Below are 14,611 nucleotides of genomic sequence, written 5' to 3' on the forward strand. Positions count from 1 at the left end.
CAAGGGTCCGGGTTCGAGTTCTGGCAGAGGTGGAAACAAATGGGCAGAATTTCTTTCATCCTGATGCTCTGTTCATCTAGTAGTAAATAGGTACCTGGGACTTAGACAGCTGCTACGGGCTGCTTCCTGGGGATGTGTGTGTGAAAATTAGGATTAAGGGCTTGCCCGGAATGCTATGCATGCTAGTGGCTGTACAAGAATGCAAGAACTCTTGCATAAATTAGGTAAACATTAACCGGATTGACATCCTGCATTGTGATGTTTATATTGTGAAGTGCATTTATGAGATTCCCTATTGCTAGTTTGCTGGATAGTGATCGGTTGTTCTGTCAGTAATTATACTAGAGACAAGGTGGGGGGGGGGATATTATATTAGTCCATATGTGGTCCAGGGTTGTAGCAGATGTTTGAGTAATTAATGTGGGCTTGATGATTGTGGGGATTAGCATTTAGAAGTTCATACTGTTTAGGTTAATTCCTCACCAAATGATTAAAACCAAGTACTGGGTTCCTACCCAAGTCCTTGGGTTAGTTTATTTGATAAAGTCACTGGGTCACAGTTGTCACAGCATTACCAAGACTCATGCATACTAGTCCTTGGTTCAGTTTTTTTTTTAACAAGTGCATAATATATACATATTTTGCATTGTTGTTCAGAAATAATATGAAGACAACTGGCAAGATTGTTTATTTTTTCTGTACTTACATTAATTATACATTACAAGCAATTATTATGCAATTTATTTTGACCTAAAATATTTCCTAACTACATTAATACTATTAAAAAGATAAATTAGTTATTTAGAACTATAATTGCAATATAGATTTTGTATTTTACCCATTTCTTTTTAATTTAACTGAATTTACATCCATGTACAGGGTAATATATCTTGGAATATAGCTTAAATAATGGAGCTTATAGTTAACTTGGCATTCCATGTTCATGTGCATTTTCTCTTCAGCGTGTCGCTCTACTGAGTTTTCCTGTGATGGAAACAGGTGTCTCCCTCTGAAGTGGGTCTGTGATGGTGACCCAGACTGTACTGACGGCACTGATGAACATGTGGGTAGCTGCAATTTTTTTCATTTTTTAGTTTAATTAGTTTCTCCAACACTGAGCAAGTGTTGTGGGTGTGTGGGAGACATGTTAGTGTTACATGGTTCAGGTACTGGACCCCCAATGAGCTTTAAGCTCAACAATTTATATTTGTGTTGAGTTATGTATCATTTTAATTTGTCTGTCATACACCCCATACCCATCCAATGAGTTATGATGAAAGTTTACAATTATGTGCATGCACTACCCACAGTAAGCAAACTTTGGATACTTGGCTAAGATTTCTGATAGTCTTTTGAATTACAGTAATTACTTGAACATTTCTTTAACATTTGTGATAAGAGTTTACTGTACTCTAAATGTTAAATTCTTTAATACTTTTTTCATGTTCAATCCCCTCAATTTATGCAATCGCATAAATTGTGCGAGTGCATAACCACCTACCTGGCTTCAATAGGTAGGTGGTTCCATGGGGTTTATAACCCTGTGGAACTGCCTAAACCCTACTACCTATGTAGTAGTAAGTGCAATCTCAGGCTTTGAACCAAAAGGTTTCAGGTTTAATTCCTGTGACAGGACAAAGAGTTTGGGCAACCTTGTATTCACCTCTGTTTATATATTGCAGCAAATAGGTACCCATGAGTTAGTCAAATGTTGTAGGTTGCATCCTGATGAATTTCAGTATTTGACTTAAGGGAGAACATTGAGTAGTCTAACACGCTTTCTGTCAGCAACTATGGGATACAAAACCAACTCATTTTAATTTACTATATGTATTGTTAATTGTTTTAACTTTATATTCCAGCCAGCAAACTGTATTGGAGAAACTGGTACAGCTCTTGTGCGAGAATGTCGCTCAACAGAATTTAAGTGTGGGAATGGGAACTGCATCCCATCTACGTGGAAGTGTGATGGCCAGGATGACTGTCGGGATAATACTGATGAAACCAACAGTGACTGTTGTACGTTTCTGGTCATTTATTTATGTGCTATCAATATTATTATATTAATTAACCCATGTAATATGATTGCTTCTGGCTGTATACTGCATAGATATATTTGGAATTAAGATTAACTAGTTTTAGAGCTACTGTAAATCTAAATCTAGTTAAAATGGGTAAGCCCAAAACAAAATATCAGTCACATGAGATTAACCTGAGATGTGTGTATATATATATGTGTGTGTATATATAAGTACTGTACCATATGTTTCTCTCATACAGATAAGTGTCATGCTGCGGAATTCCAGTGTGTAAGCAACAAACAGTGTATTACGGGCAGGTGGCGATGTAATGGCCAGAAAGACTGTGCAGATGGCTCTGATGAAGTAAGACATGTTTGCTATAACAAATTTTTTAAATACAGCACAATATAACAAATCCGATTTCTCAGTTTTGAATATATTACACAAACATTTGCTATAAATAATACATAGTATACAAGTTTTATAACAAAATTAACAGATGTCATATTTTGTGTGCAGGAGAACTGTACAGCTTTACAAACTACACCACTTCCTGCTCACATGTTCCGATGTGACTCAGGAATGACCATTCCATCTCGTTGGGTCTGTGATGGGGAGGAAGACTGCCTTGATGGATCAGATGAAAAGGCAAGTTCAGCAAAATGTAATTGATGTTAATGCTACTTGTGATATACAATTACTGTACATTATTGTAAAAAAGTCACAATATCATAAAAAAAACATTCTGCAGTATACTGTAGTCTCATAATTGTTTTTTAGACTACATTTTAACTATTCACAAAACATAATGTAACTTCAATATTTGTACAGTACTTAAACACTTAATTTTCTTGCAATTATTTTTACTTCAATATTTTATTTTATTGCAGGCTTGCAGGAACAGAACAGTAGTTACTGTACGAGTTACAACTACTCCCCGGCCTACCTGCCGTGATAATGAATATCAGTGTGGTGAATACTGTATCCTCAACACCCAGGTGTGTGATGGTGAGGAAAACTGTCCAAATGGTGAAGATGAGGCACAAACACTCTGCCCAAAATGCCCTTCTACTCATTTCACATGTGCAAATAAGCAGTGTGTTCGTTTAATGCTACAGTGTAATGGCAGAAGTGATTGCAGGGATGGATCTGATGAAGTTAATTGTAGTAAGTACTTCTCTGTAGTGTTGTAGTGCAAATTTTGAAATGTAATGTATTTACTTGAAATGTTGTTTGATATTCAAATGTCCATCTGCTCTTATTAGTATCCAGAATGTGAAGGAGTTATAATTATTAGTTAAGGTATAAAATGAAAGTTTGCCTTTAGTTTAATGTAATTATCTTTTACAGCTACACCTACACCTATGCCAGAACCAGCTGAAAAACCCTGCAACTTGACTACTCATTACTTGTGTACAAATAACAAGTGTATCCTTCGTGAACGCCTGTGTAATCGCCGAAATGATTGCGGTGACTGGCAGGTAAGATGATTTATTTATTTATTTATTTATTTATTTATTTATATATATATACAAGAAGGTACATTGGGATTGTGAGGATACATAATATAGTAATTACAATCTTGTAAAGCCACTAGTATGCGCAGCATTTCGACTCAGGAATTAGAGTTCATACAGTACTGTATCAGCTATTTTATGAGTATCAGGAAACGGCTACAATTCATTAATTTATTGCAACTAGTCAGTTTATTTTCATATTTTACTTTATTTAAAACAGAAATATTTAATAGTGGGTCATAAAGCAAGTGTACATATGAATTTACACTTTTGCATAACAGGCAGATAATTTGTTTATTTATTTATTTATTTATTTATTTATTTATTTATTTATTTATACAAGAAGGTACATTGGGTTTATGAGAGTACATAGCATTGATATTTTTACATTCTTGTAAAATTTTACATTCTCACGCATAGCGTTTCTAGCAGGTACTTAATATAACAGATAATATTAAGTAGGTAATTTGTAGCAAAATTGAAAAATGTTATCAGGTACATCGTAAGAAAACTTAAAGAAAATTAGTAGGTATATTATAGTAAAGTTTGAGGATTATCAACAGGTACATTGTAGTATAATTTGAGGTTTATTACTACAGGATCATTGTAGTAAAATTTGCATTCAACATAACAACTATAATATAAGATGATAGCAGTGATTACAATGGTGAAGTTGCATGGCTTAGGCACATATTTTTGGGGAGTGGATAGCACAAGATACAGTGTGAGTTTGAAGCACAAGGTAGGAAACTATGAGGATAAAATTAGGTACTTTTTGGTTTTACTTTTGAATTAGGCGTAGGTTGGACAGATTTTTAATTCGTTAGGGAGTGAGTTCCATACGCTAGTCCCTATACATGTATTTGCATAGTGTGTTTACACAGATTTAGTTTGATTGTTCTTTGACTTTGTCATTACTGTACTTAATATTTGCTCATTACTTCTAGGATGAGTCAGAGGAATTGTGTGGACCAAATGAATGTGAACGCAACAACGGTGGCTGCACTCAATTGTGTGTAGATACGAGAGAGAGTTACTATTGCCAGTGCCGCAGTGGTTATCGTCTCGTTGGAAAATACACTTGTGAAGGTAGATAGATATCTTGTACAATATGCAGAAATGGAATTTTTGGCTTTGCAGTATACATTTGTGACCTGCATAAAACATATAATTCAGTTTTCTTACCAAACATAGTACATTAAGCTTGTGGATAATTTACAAAATGTTCCTCTTTGCTAAATCTTACCTTTAAAATTACTCTTATCGTGCAGATATTGATGAATGCTTGGAGATTCCTGGCACTTGTTCACAACGGTGTGTCAACACTGTTGGCAGTTACCACTGTTCCTGCCTTCCTGGTTATGAAAGGGATCCAAGGAATTACACCCGCTGTAAGGCATCTTCAGGCGAGCCATACTTGCTCTTCTCACACAGGTAATACATAGTACAGTAAATAAATTGAGATCTTGTTCACTATCTCTTATTAGCAGTCTCCATTTCCATAAGAAATTAAGAGAACTGAACAGAACATTTCCTTATTTGTATCTGAAACTTGACATGAGGAGGAGTGTGCATTGTCTGAATACTTTATTTACTGTCTTTGCCATGTTAATTTGTCAATAATGATGATGTACATCCTGGTTCCGTTGCAAAGAATGTTTTCACTGCAACTGGCAGTCTGCTGGTTTTATCTGCAGACAATGTGTTGTGAATATCTGTATTCACAACACGTTCCCATCTGCTCCACATTTAAAATGCTGTCTTCTAGCCTCTCTGCACTCATGTTAATACTGTATTACAGTCTCAGACACTGTAATCATAAAAGTAATATATGGTATAAAATTAGTTCATAATTAATTGTGATGGTAAAATCACGATAAGCATGACTTTTTTAATGAAATATTGTATATTGTAGTTGTTAATTAAGTTTTTTAAATACTGTACCATAGATATGACATTCGAAGCCTGCGGCTGAGGGACAGTGACATGACATCAGTGGTGAGAGAGGCTCGCGGCGCTACAGCTCTTGACTACTTATACATAAGTCATCAGATCATTTGGTCAGATAATAAGGAAAACAAGATAATAAGGTATGTATAAAACATTATACAGCATGAAGACATATGCTTGATATTATTGCAAGTAGTACTGTATATAATACATTTTAAAGTTTGATTTTATAGTCTTAGGAATAATTTAATTTGCAGTACTGATAATTCTGTCCACCTCTGCAGAACTAACATGACCAATCCTGAAGTGCGAGAGGTGCTTGTGGATGGTGAGAAAGTGTCAGCTGATGGTCTGGCGGTAGACTGGATCCACAATCATATCTACTATACAGATACCACCAACTTCAGGATCCAAATGATATCATGGGATGCTAAATGGTCCAAGGCAATTGTAAAAGAAGAACTGGGACAGCCACGAGCTATTGTCGTCAGTCCCCTTGACGGGTTCGTAATTTGCAGTTCATTTGAGACTGCATGGCTACATAAATTTGTAACCATGTATAAATGAGGCTCATTTTTATAGCTTTATGTTAGTCATCTATCATTTTTTTAACATGTTTTGTATTAGGTGACATGTATATTCACAATATTGTAAATACATTATCATTACCCTGTTTCAAGCTTTCATGGGGATGCAACACCATGAGCCAGCTTAGTATTTCTAACCAAACATTCTTTGTATGGCCACACATAACAGCAAAACATATCTGTTATCTTTTCCTCCACGATAATAAGCAATTCTCTTTTTGTTTCTTAGGTATATATTCTGGACCGATTGGGGCAGTTCACCCAAAGTCGAGCGTGCTAGACTGGATGGTGGTGACCGCACAGCCATCGTCACTGCTCCCCATGTCTACTGGCCAAATGGCATTACTATTGACCATTCTAATAAACGCCTCTACTGGTGTGATGGCAAACTTAACACTATTAGCAAATCCAATCTTGATGGATCACAAATTGAGGTCAGTATTGATTTACTAAATTAAAAATTACAATTTTAATTACCACATTTTTAGCTATGATATTAGCATCACAGTAGATTAGAATGTTTCTGATATGGTTCATTGGAATGTTTGCTGCAGTACATTGGAATGTTTCCAAAACAGTACAGTATATTGGAATGTTTCCGATACAGTATAGTGGAATGTTTCGTGTACAGTATATTTGAATGTTTCTGGTATAGTACATTTGAATGTTTCCAATACCGTATATTAGAAGGAATTTGGAGAGATACAGGCATTATCTATTTAACAATTTTGCATTCTACTGAATATGTTGCTAAGAGAGTACCTGAATTTTTTTCTTTTTTTTTTGCTTAGTACCAGAAAACGAGTACCATCACTGGAATATGAGTGTTGATGAGTGAATGTTGTCTATTGGTTTATGTAGTACTGTATACCCAATGTTAAGGCATATTTTTATTTTAGTTAATTATGTATTGTCCAATAACACTCTCCTTATTTTGTAGGTTATTCTCTTCTCACCGAAAGTACTTCGTCTGCCATACTCGATCACTGTGTTTGAAGACAGATTATATTGGACAGACTGGTCAAAGCTTGCACTTTACAGTGCTGATAAATTCACTGGAGAAGACATCCAGAATGTGTCAGCTGGACATTTGGTAAGTTTTTGTACATGTATTGTATGTGTGTAATGAACTGTTTTGAACTACAGTATTAAAACATGACATTTACCATATAACATACTTTGAAAGGTTGATTCATGCAAGTACATACACTACAGTTGAATACAAACTATTTGGTAAATATATATTTATGTGATGTAGCAAGCTGCAAACAATGGAAGGAATGCTGTGCAAAGTTTTAACAGATTGAAAAGACACACTGATCAATTGTCTTTTGTCTTGCTTATTATTATTAATGGCCGAATGTGAAAGCATAGAAAGTGATGAATGGCTTCTATAGTGTACAATAAAAGCATATTAAATGTAAATGTTGGTTAAGAGTAAGGTGTTATTAAAAGGCAAGAGAGAGAGATAAGATTATACTGTACATACTGTACTCACCTTACAGTTTTTGCTTTGTGTGACATGCATCTGATGAAAGTTACAAAATATGTTAAATTTACATTTTTCAATGTTACAGTTGGAGTCACCAAAGGTTGTACATGTCTACCACGAGTATCGGCAGCCTAATGGAGATAATGTATGTTCATCTCACAAGTGCAGCCACTTGTGTGTTCGTAGTCCTGAAGGGGTCCCTCTCTGTGTCTGTCCAGATGGCATGGTCTTCTTAAATGGAGATTCTATCACTTGCATTTATACTGGTGAGTTAAATGTCATAATTACAACTCCATGTTTCAGTATTAAGAATGATAAATTGCTACTCACTGCAACTGAAATTTTATTAGTTTTATTATACCACAATGTATAAGTACATAGTACTTTTAGGTGACAGGAAAATTTATAAATTTCTTCTTTCATATTTCTTTCAGATGATACAGAGTTGCCATCTAATGTCGGTCTAACTGAATACAACACTGACATTCTTGAGACAGATATGGACATAGACAGTGCTGCAACAGCTTTACCAGTGTCTGGAAGTGCCAAATATGTAGATTCTCCAATGACTGACAAAGACCTTATACACAGTCCTCAAGTTGGCATGATTCTTGGAGCTTCTATTGGCGCTATTGTGGTTCTAGCATTGGCCACAGCTGTAAGTTTACAACATATAGTATAGTGTGTTCATTTTACATCATATTCCAAATATGGTGTAACCTTGAATTTCAGCTACCTTTTATTAAACAAAACTATAATTTCCATATACAGTACATTATTTTAGGCTCATTCCTCTTGGGGGTTAGATTTATAAGATTATGTAGCTTTCAAACAATATTCTTATAAACAAAGGCCAAAATGAGAATTGAAAAAGAAATGTATTTCCAGTCAATAATGATGAGACATAAGGCCAAGTTACTGTAAGAAATTTTGGCTTGTGCTCAATAGAGCTCCATTGATTATACAGTATATAAAATGTACATTACAGTATTGCAAAATTTTCCATCATTAAAGAACAAAATTTTTTGCTGGTGCTTGTTACAAGTCATAAATAAATTAATAATAAATTTTACCATCATTAAACATTATATTTTGTACTTATTCGACAGCTGTTTGTTGGGTGGTGGAAAGTGCGCGGTGGTGTTATACACGTACTTCACACCCGTTTCCCCAATCCAGTATATCGGAAAACAACAGACGAAGACACTGAAGGTGGTGGCTATATCCTTGGCCAAGATGAGTTGTTATACAACCCAAGGGATTATCAGTACACTGAAGGGCCTGAAGTGCCTATAATAGACGATGTAAGTAATATATACCAAACTTTATATAATAGTGTTGTATTTTTTATGCAGATGATTCAGTAGATATACAGTATCTCATATCTCAAACCTCCATCAGTATCTCAAAGTATCACAGTTGGGTTCCTCTAGGTTCAAGGTATATTTAACATGTTACTTTTACTCTACTTGCTTGTCCAGAATACTGCTTTTATATCTTGCCCTCGATCAAAACTCTCGATGCAGTTCAGATGAAAGCTGGTAAATGGATCATTTTGCCAGATCTCACATCTAAACTTAAGTCACTGGCCTCCCACTACAAAGTTGCTTATCTTTCTGCTATTGTTGTTTCCGTGCCTCGTGCTCTTAGAAACTCAAAGGCTGTTCACCCCCAAGTTGTGTGCCTATTCTTAAAGTATGGCCATACAATATTTACTCTGCAGCTGCTTCTCGCATTTACTCTATCTTTTGCATATTAAAGAATTTAATTTGTCCTTTCCATCCACGTCATCTTGAATTAACTACCGTCCTAGGTCTTTCATGCCATTAATCTACAATCTTTCACAAATCACTTGTGAAGCTTTAACTCCAATTTGGTTTTCCTTATCCCAAGTTGATACACAGTGGGAATTTCAGTGTGCATAGATTTGTATTTTTAAATCATGAAAATTCTCTTTCATGCATAATTTCTTTACTGGGCAATTCTGTGTCCATCCTCTGAGAAAAGTCTAAATAGCAATAAGTTTACATGTCCTAAAATTGTGGCTAACAATCGTAGCAGTCCATGGGTTTAAGGTGGTAAAGGTAATTTCTGGGGACCCATCTTTCAAACTTGGTACACACCATTTATGAAAGGAACCAATTTTACTTAAAATTGTTTCTCCTTTTAAAACATTGAGCTTAAATAAACCCATTTGGCTAGGATGAACCTTGGTTGACCACCAGTAGAGTATTTATACAATTTTTGTGTTTTTACATCATTCATTAGCACCTTTCACTTTTTTTCAGGATGACGTACCTTTAGCACCTAAAAAGTGAGAGAGAATACAATAATGCTGCAGACAGTGCAGTTTTCTGGATGACTAAGGACAAGATGTTCTGAGAAGCAATGGTTTGACAGCAGTCCTATGTTGTTTCTCTGTATGTTCAGTTATGAAATGAAACATTCTAACATTACAGTATTTCACAGCTAGTCATTAAGTGAAGTGGGATTCCCTAAGTTACACAATTAAATAGCAAGGTTGCCTCAAATGGTTGTGATAATAAAAATATCACTGTACCTTGAGGTTACCTTGAGGTGCTTCCGGGGCTTAGCGTCCCCGCGGCCCGGTCATCGACCACGCTTCCTGGTTGCCAGACTGATCAACCAGGCTGTTGGACGTGGCTGCTCGCAGCCTGACGTACGATGCACCTTTAGAATCTTAAGCTGAAGAGGAGCCAATAATACAAATCTTAGCATTTTATTGTGAAGATGGTGTCAATGTTGGTAATCCACAATGAAAGTGAAGTTACTGACCTTTTAAAAGTGACAAAACCAAAGACTTCAGCACTCCAAAAATGCAATGTGATAATTTATGCAACATTTCCAATTACCACAAAATATTTGCTTTCAAAAGTGTACAGCAGAGTTACCCCCTGTTCTTCACTGGTAATTGTTGAGCACATTCTCTGTTAGCTGTGACGTAACAGTTCCACATCCAGACAGTATAATAATAATTATATTAATAATAATAATAATTTATTTGCAAGAAGGTACAATGGGTTGGTGAGATTACATAAGACTGGTATGTTTATATTCATGCAAAGCCACTCACACGCATAGCGTTTCGGGCAGGTCCTTAATCTAACATATCTGGTAAAATGTAAAGGTACATTGTAGCAATGTTTTGTATTAACAAATCACTACAATATAAGTTGACAGAGGTGATTACACTGGTAAGGATATACAATATGTCTTAAGTACTAATATTGAGGAAGTAGGTAGTACAAGATACAGTGTGAGTTTGAAGCACAAAATAGGAAACTATGTGGATGAAATTAGTTACTTAAAACAAGTTAATTACTTACTGTGTAATAGTTCTGTGCATGCTCTATGCAGATGAAGATATTCAAAGGAATGAGTAACACTGTTTTTATGCACTTAAAAATTATATCCATTTTATAACGATTCACTTTATTAATAATTTAGTATAATATTCAATACTGTACGGTTAGCATACATTGTTGTAATATGAAGAATTACAAAATTGACAAGTACAGTATCATAAATGTTTACATGCGTCTTTCAGCAAATTATGTTTCCCACATTAATATGTAATTACAGTATTGGAGGAAGCAGAACCTGAATAATGTTCCACAGAAAAAAAAACATTTTTCTTTTTCATCTGAAATCAATAACTGCTCCAGGAGCAAATATATCAAAACACAGTTCAGTCACTTCACAGTAATTTTCTATACAGTATGTGCAATTAAATCATTTACATAAAAACATCCATACTTTAAGTTATACAGATACAGTATTCAATATTTACATTATAAGCACTTAGACTGAAGCCAAAAATTAACATTACACACTATAAATACTGTATTGTATACACATGTGAATGGCTAGGCCAGTTCTGGCTATTTGTATTTAAAAGGAATTGTGCTACTGTCTGTGATATAGTTGTACCGTGTAAATAGTGTAAATAATTGTTTTGAGTTTTGTGCTCAAGAGTTCCTATCAGTGCTATGCCTGGTCAAGCTGTTGGGAAGAGTCTCACATCTAGCATCATTCATCATAATTGTATTTCACCTCATTTGTCACAAATTTTGTGTCATTATAGCTCGAGAATCTTTGTGTTGATGAAAAGTGTTACATGCATATATGATGTAAATTTAAATTATATGGCATCTATTGTTTTAAAGTTTCTAGAATTATTCCCATCAACATATATTTTGCACAGGACTTGCATGATAAAGTTGCAGATACGTTTTGATCAAATCCAAATCTATTCAGTACAATATTTTAATATTCAGATGCATTAATATTCAAAGCTTTATCTCATCAGTGCACAATATTGTCTCTTTCAGTCGAATATTTTTCAGATACATTTTATACTTATAATGAAACAAACCTTTTCACGAGTTTTGTAAAACTACCTAAAAGATAAATCATTTTTAGTATAGATTGAATGCACATCGTTGTTGCATGTTTTGTACTGTTTTACATTTTTTTATTTATTTAAATGTTATATTTTTATATCAGTGTGTGCATGTGATTATCGTGAATAAAAGCTCAAGTTGTCCTGAAAGATGGTAGCTGGTTAAATATTATTCCCTAGCATTGCTCTATAATGCTCAGGAATTGTATTGAGATTATTTTGAAGCATTCAGGTTGTTACACAAGATCAGATATATATATATACCCTGGAGAATACTAAGTTATGCTAAAGCACCAGTGTTTTAACTGAAGCTAATAGCTAAATATTGTATATGTACATATTTCATTATTTCATGATTGTAACTTGCTTAGCTAAATGAAATGTGGGGTTCAGTCCCTGAGCCCATTATGTGCCTCTGTAACCCTTTCCACTACCGCCCACAGGATGGGTATGGGGTGCATAATAAATGAATTAAACTAACTTATTAGTTCACTGTCAAAAAACAAGTGAAGGTTCATACACAGAGGATGACAAAGAAATTAGTGAAATCCTACAAAAAAAAAACAGTATGAGGACATGGTTAGCAACCCAATAAACAGCATGAAAGATGGAAGATCCGGACAACTTCTTTATGCGTGATAACCAAACTCCTGAAAATATAACCAATATCAACACGAGCGTGGCAGATTATGAAAAAGAAATTGACAACATGCCCATGCACTCGGCCCCAGGTCCAGACTCGTGGAATTTAAAAGCACTCTACATTTCTAAAGAAATGCAGAGTGCCAGTAGCACAGGCACTCGGTATTGTGTGGAGGAAGCGCTTGGACATGTGGAGATACCGGATGTGCTTAAATCAGCAGACATAGCCCCTCTACACAAGGGAGGGAGCAAAGCATTGGCAAAGAATTATAGACGAGTTGCAGTAACATCCCACATAATAAAAGTATTTGAGAGTGTGATTAGGCGTCAGGTTACCAGCATCATGGAGACCAATGACCTCCACAACCCAGGCCAACATAGATTTAGAGTGGGAAGCTCGTACCTCTCACAGCTACTTGACCACTACGACAAAATCACTGAGGCATTAGAAGAAAAACCAAATACAAATGTGGTACACAAGGACTTTTCAAAAACATTCAATAAATGTGATCATGGATTGATAGCACATTAAATGAGGCAAATAGGTAAAGTAGGATGGTGGATATTCAGTTTTCTGTCAAACAGAACACAAAGAGTAACAGTTGACCAAATAAAATAGTCCAACCCCAGTTAAGGGGGCATATCAATGTAAAATTAAAAGTGGTTCAATTTGCTTATAAATTTTTTTAGGAAATGGTTATAGAAAGGGCTGCAGCTGGTCCAAGTTTCATCATCACACCCTAAACAGAAAAGGAGAAAAAAAATAAACAACGAATTATGCAACGAATTTTCAAATAGTTTCAGGGAACACATGTGTCAACCAAAATCATTTCTATAACACTCAGATATTAAATTAAGCACATAATAAAGGATTCTAGTGATCAGTTTTATCAAAAAAGTGTTTAGTGCAATAATATAATTTTTCAAAGTTACCCTTCTAAAAAATATGCAATATATGATATTTATAAATTTTTATAAAATCAACAAATAGACTTTGGACTAAAATGTCTACTAGATTCTGTAGAAGCATAAACGCTACATATAAGGTGTAATTTGCATGTAAATTGATTAATAAATGAAAGCTCTGAAGTAATTTGAAGGTGTAAATTACTTTCCAGAGTAAAATAAAGATCCAAGTTCGGCCACCTGTAGCTGAGCTTGACTTCGACAGATTTCGTTCATAATTGGCACCCTTGCAGATAGGCATCCATTGAGCAAGGTGTGCAAGTTTCATGCAAATCCCTTGATAACAAACGAGAAAAAAATATTGGCCAAAAAAAAAAAAAAAGAAAAAAAAGAAAAAAAGAAAAAAAAAAATTAAATATAAATATATTGCATATACATATTACAATTATTACAAGAGTTTGTGCTTCTACAGCACATAGTAGACATTTTAGTTGACACATGTGTTTCCTGAGATTATTTGAGAATGTTGAACATTCGTTGCATAATACATTGTGTATTTTTTTTCTCCTTTTCTGTTTAGGGTGTGATGGTGAAACTTGGACCAGTTGCAGCCCTTTCTATAACCATTTCATAAAAAAATTTATAAGCAAATTGAACAACTTTTAATTTATAACGATTTAGAATGATATGCCCCCTTAAAAGCTCTGTATCTCAGGGTACAGTCCTTGCAAAATAAATGTTTCAAAATTTCTAAAAAATGGCCAAGGTCATACATAGGATGTGGCGCAGATCTGCTCAACTTTTATAGTGGTACAGTAAGTAATTATCAAAAGAGGTCGCCAAGCCGTAGAGACAGAAGTGTTGAAAATTCGTAACCAAAGTCAACTTTCTCCAGGGGCAGATACATAGAATTGTAGTCCAAATTAACATAAAGCTTTGCATGATGAGGACGAAAGATTCTTCTGAGTATTCCAAGAGTGAAGTTTTCTAAGACAGTGTGAAGGCTATACTGATCTGCTGTATCTTTTGATAAAGTAAATTCATCCTTTCAAAATCATTTATGATTGGTTTGA

At 34.8% G+C, this 14,611-nt stretch overlaps 1 protein-coding gene across 1 annotated transcript in view; it reads left to right on the plus strand.

Moving 5' to 3' along the window:
• LOC123747398 (low-density lipoprotein receptor) overlaps nt 1-12,470 on the plus strand; it is a 15,725-nt gene extending 3,255 nt beyond the window's left edge. The window contains exons 2-17 of the mRNA XM_045729588.2: nt 963-1,063; nt 1,863-2,019; nt 2,281-2,384; nt 2,541-2,669; nt 2,912-3,188; nt 3,372-3,502; nt 4,486-4,627; nt 4,810-4,972; nt 5,488-5,628; nt 5,773-5,991; nt 6,305-6,509; nt 7,016-7,168; nt 7,653-7,833; nt 8,002-8,225; nt 8,677-8,871; nt 9,856-12,470. Coding sequence (XP_045585544.1) covers nt 963-1,063; nt 1,863-2,019; nt 2,281-2,384; nt 2,541-2,669; nt 2,912-3,188; nt 3,372-3,502; nt 4,486-4,627; nt 4,810-4,972; nt 5,488-5,628; nt 5,773-5,991; nt 6,305-6,509; nt 7,016-7,168; nt 7,653-7,833; nt 8,002-8,225; nt 8,677-8,871; nt 9,856-9,885 — 2,552 coding nt within the window. The 3' untranslated portion in view covers nt 9,886-12,470. The remainder of the gene's footprint in view (nt 1-962; nt 1,064-1,862; nt 2,020-2,280; nt 2,385-2,540; nt 2,670-2,911; nt 3,189-3,371; nt 3,503-4,485; nt 4,628-4,809; nt 4,973-5,487; nt 5,629-5,772; nt 5,992-6,304; nt 6,510-7,015; nt 7,169-7,652; nt 7,834-8,001; nt 8,226-8,676; nt 8,872-9,855) is intronic.
• Nucleotides 12,471-14,611: the final 2,141 nt, after the last annotated feature.

Source organism: Procambarus clarkii, chromosome 94, assembly GCF_040958095.1.
Source record: "Procambarus clarkii isolate CNS0578487 chromosome 94, FALCON_Pclarkii_2.0, whole genome shotgun sequence".
Lineage (NCBI taxonomy): Eukaryota > Metazoa > Arthropoda > Malacostraca > Decapoda > Cambaridae > Procambarus > Procambarus clarkii.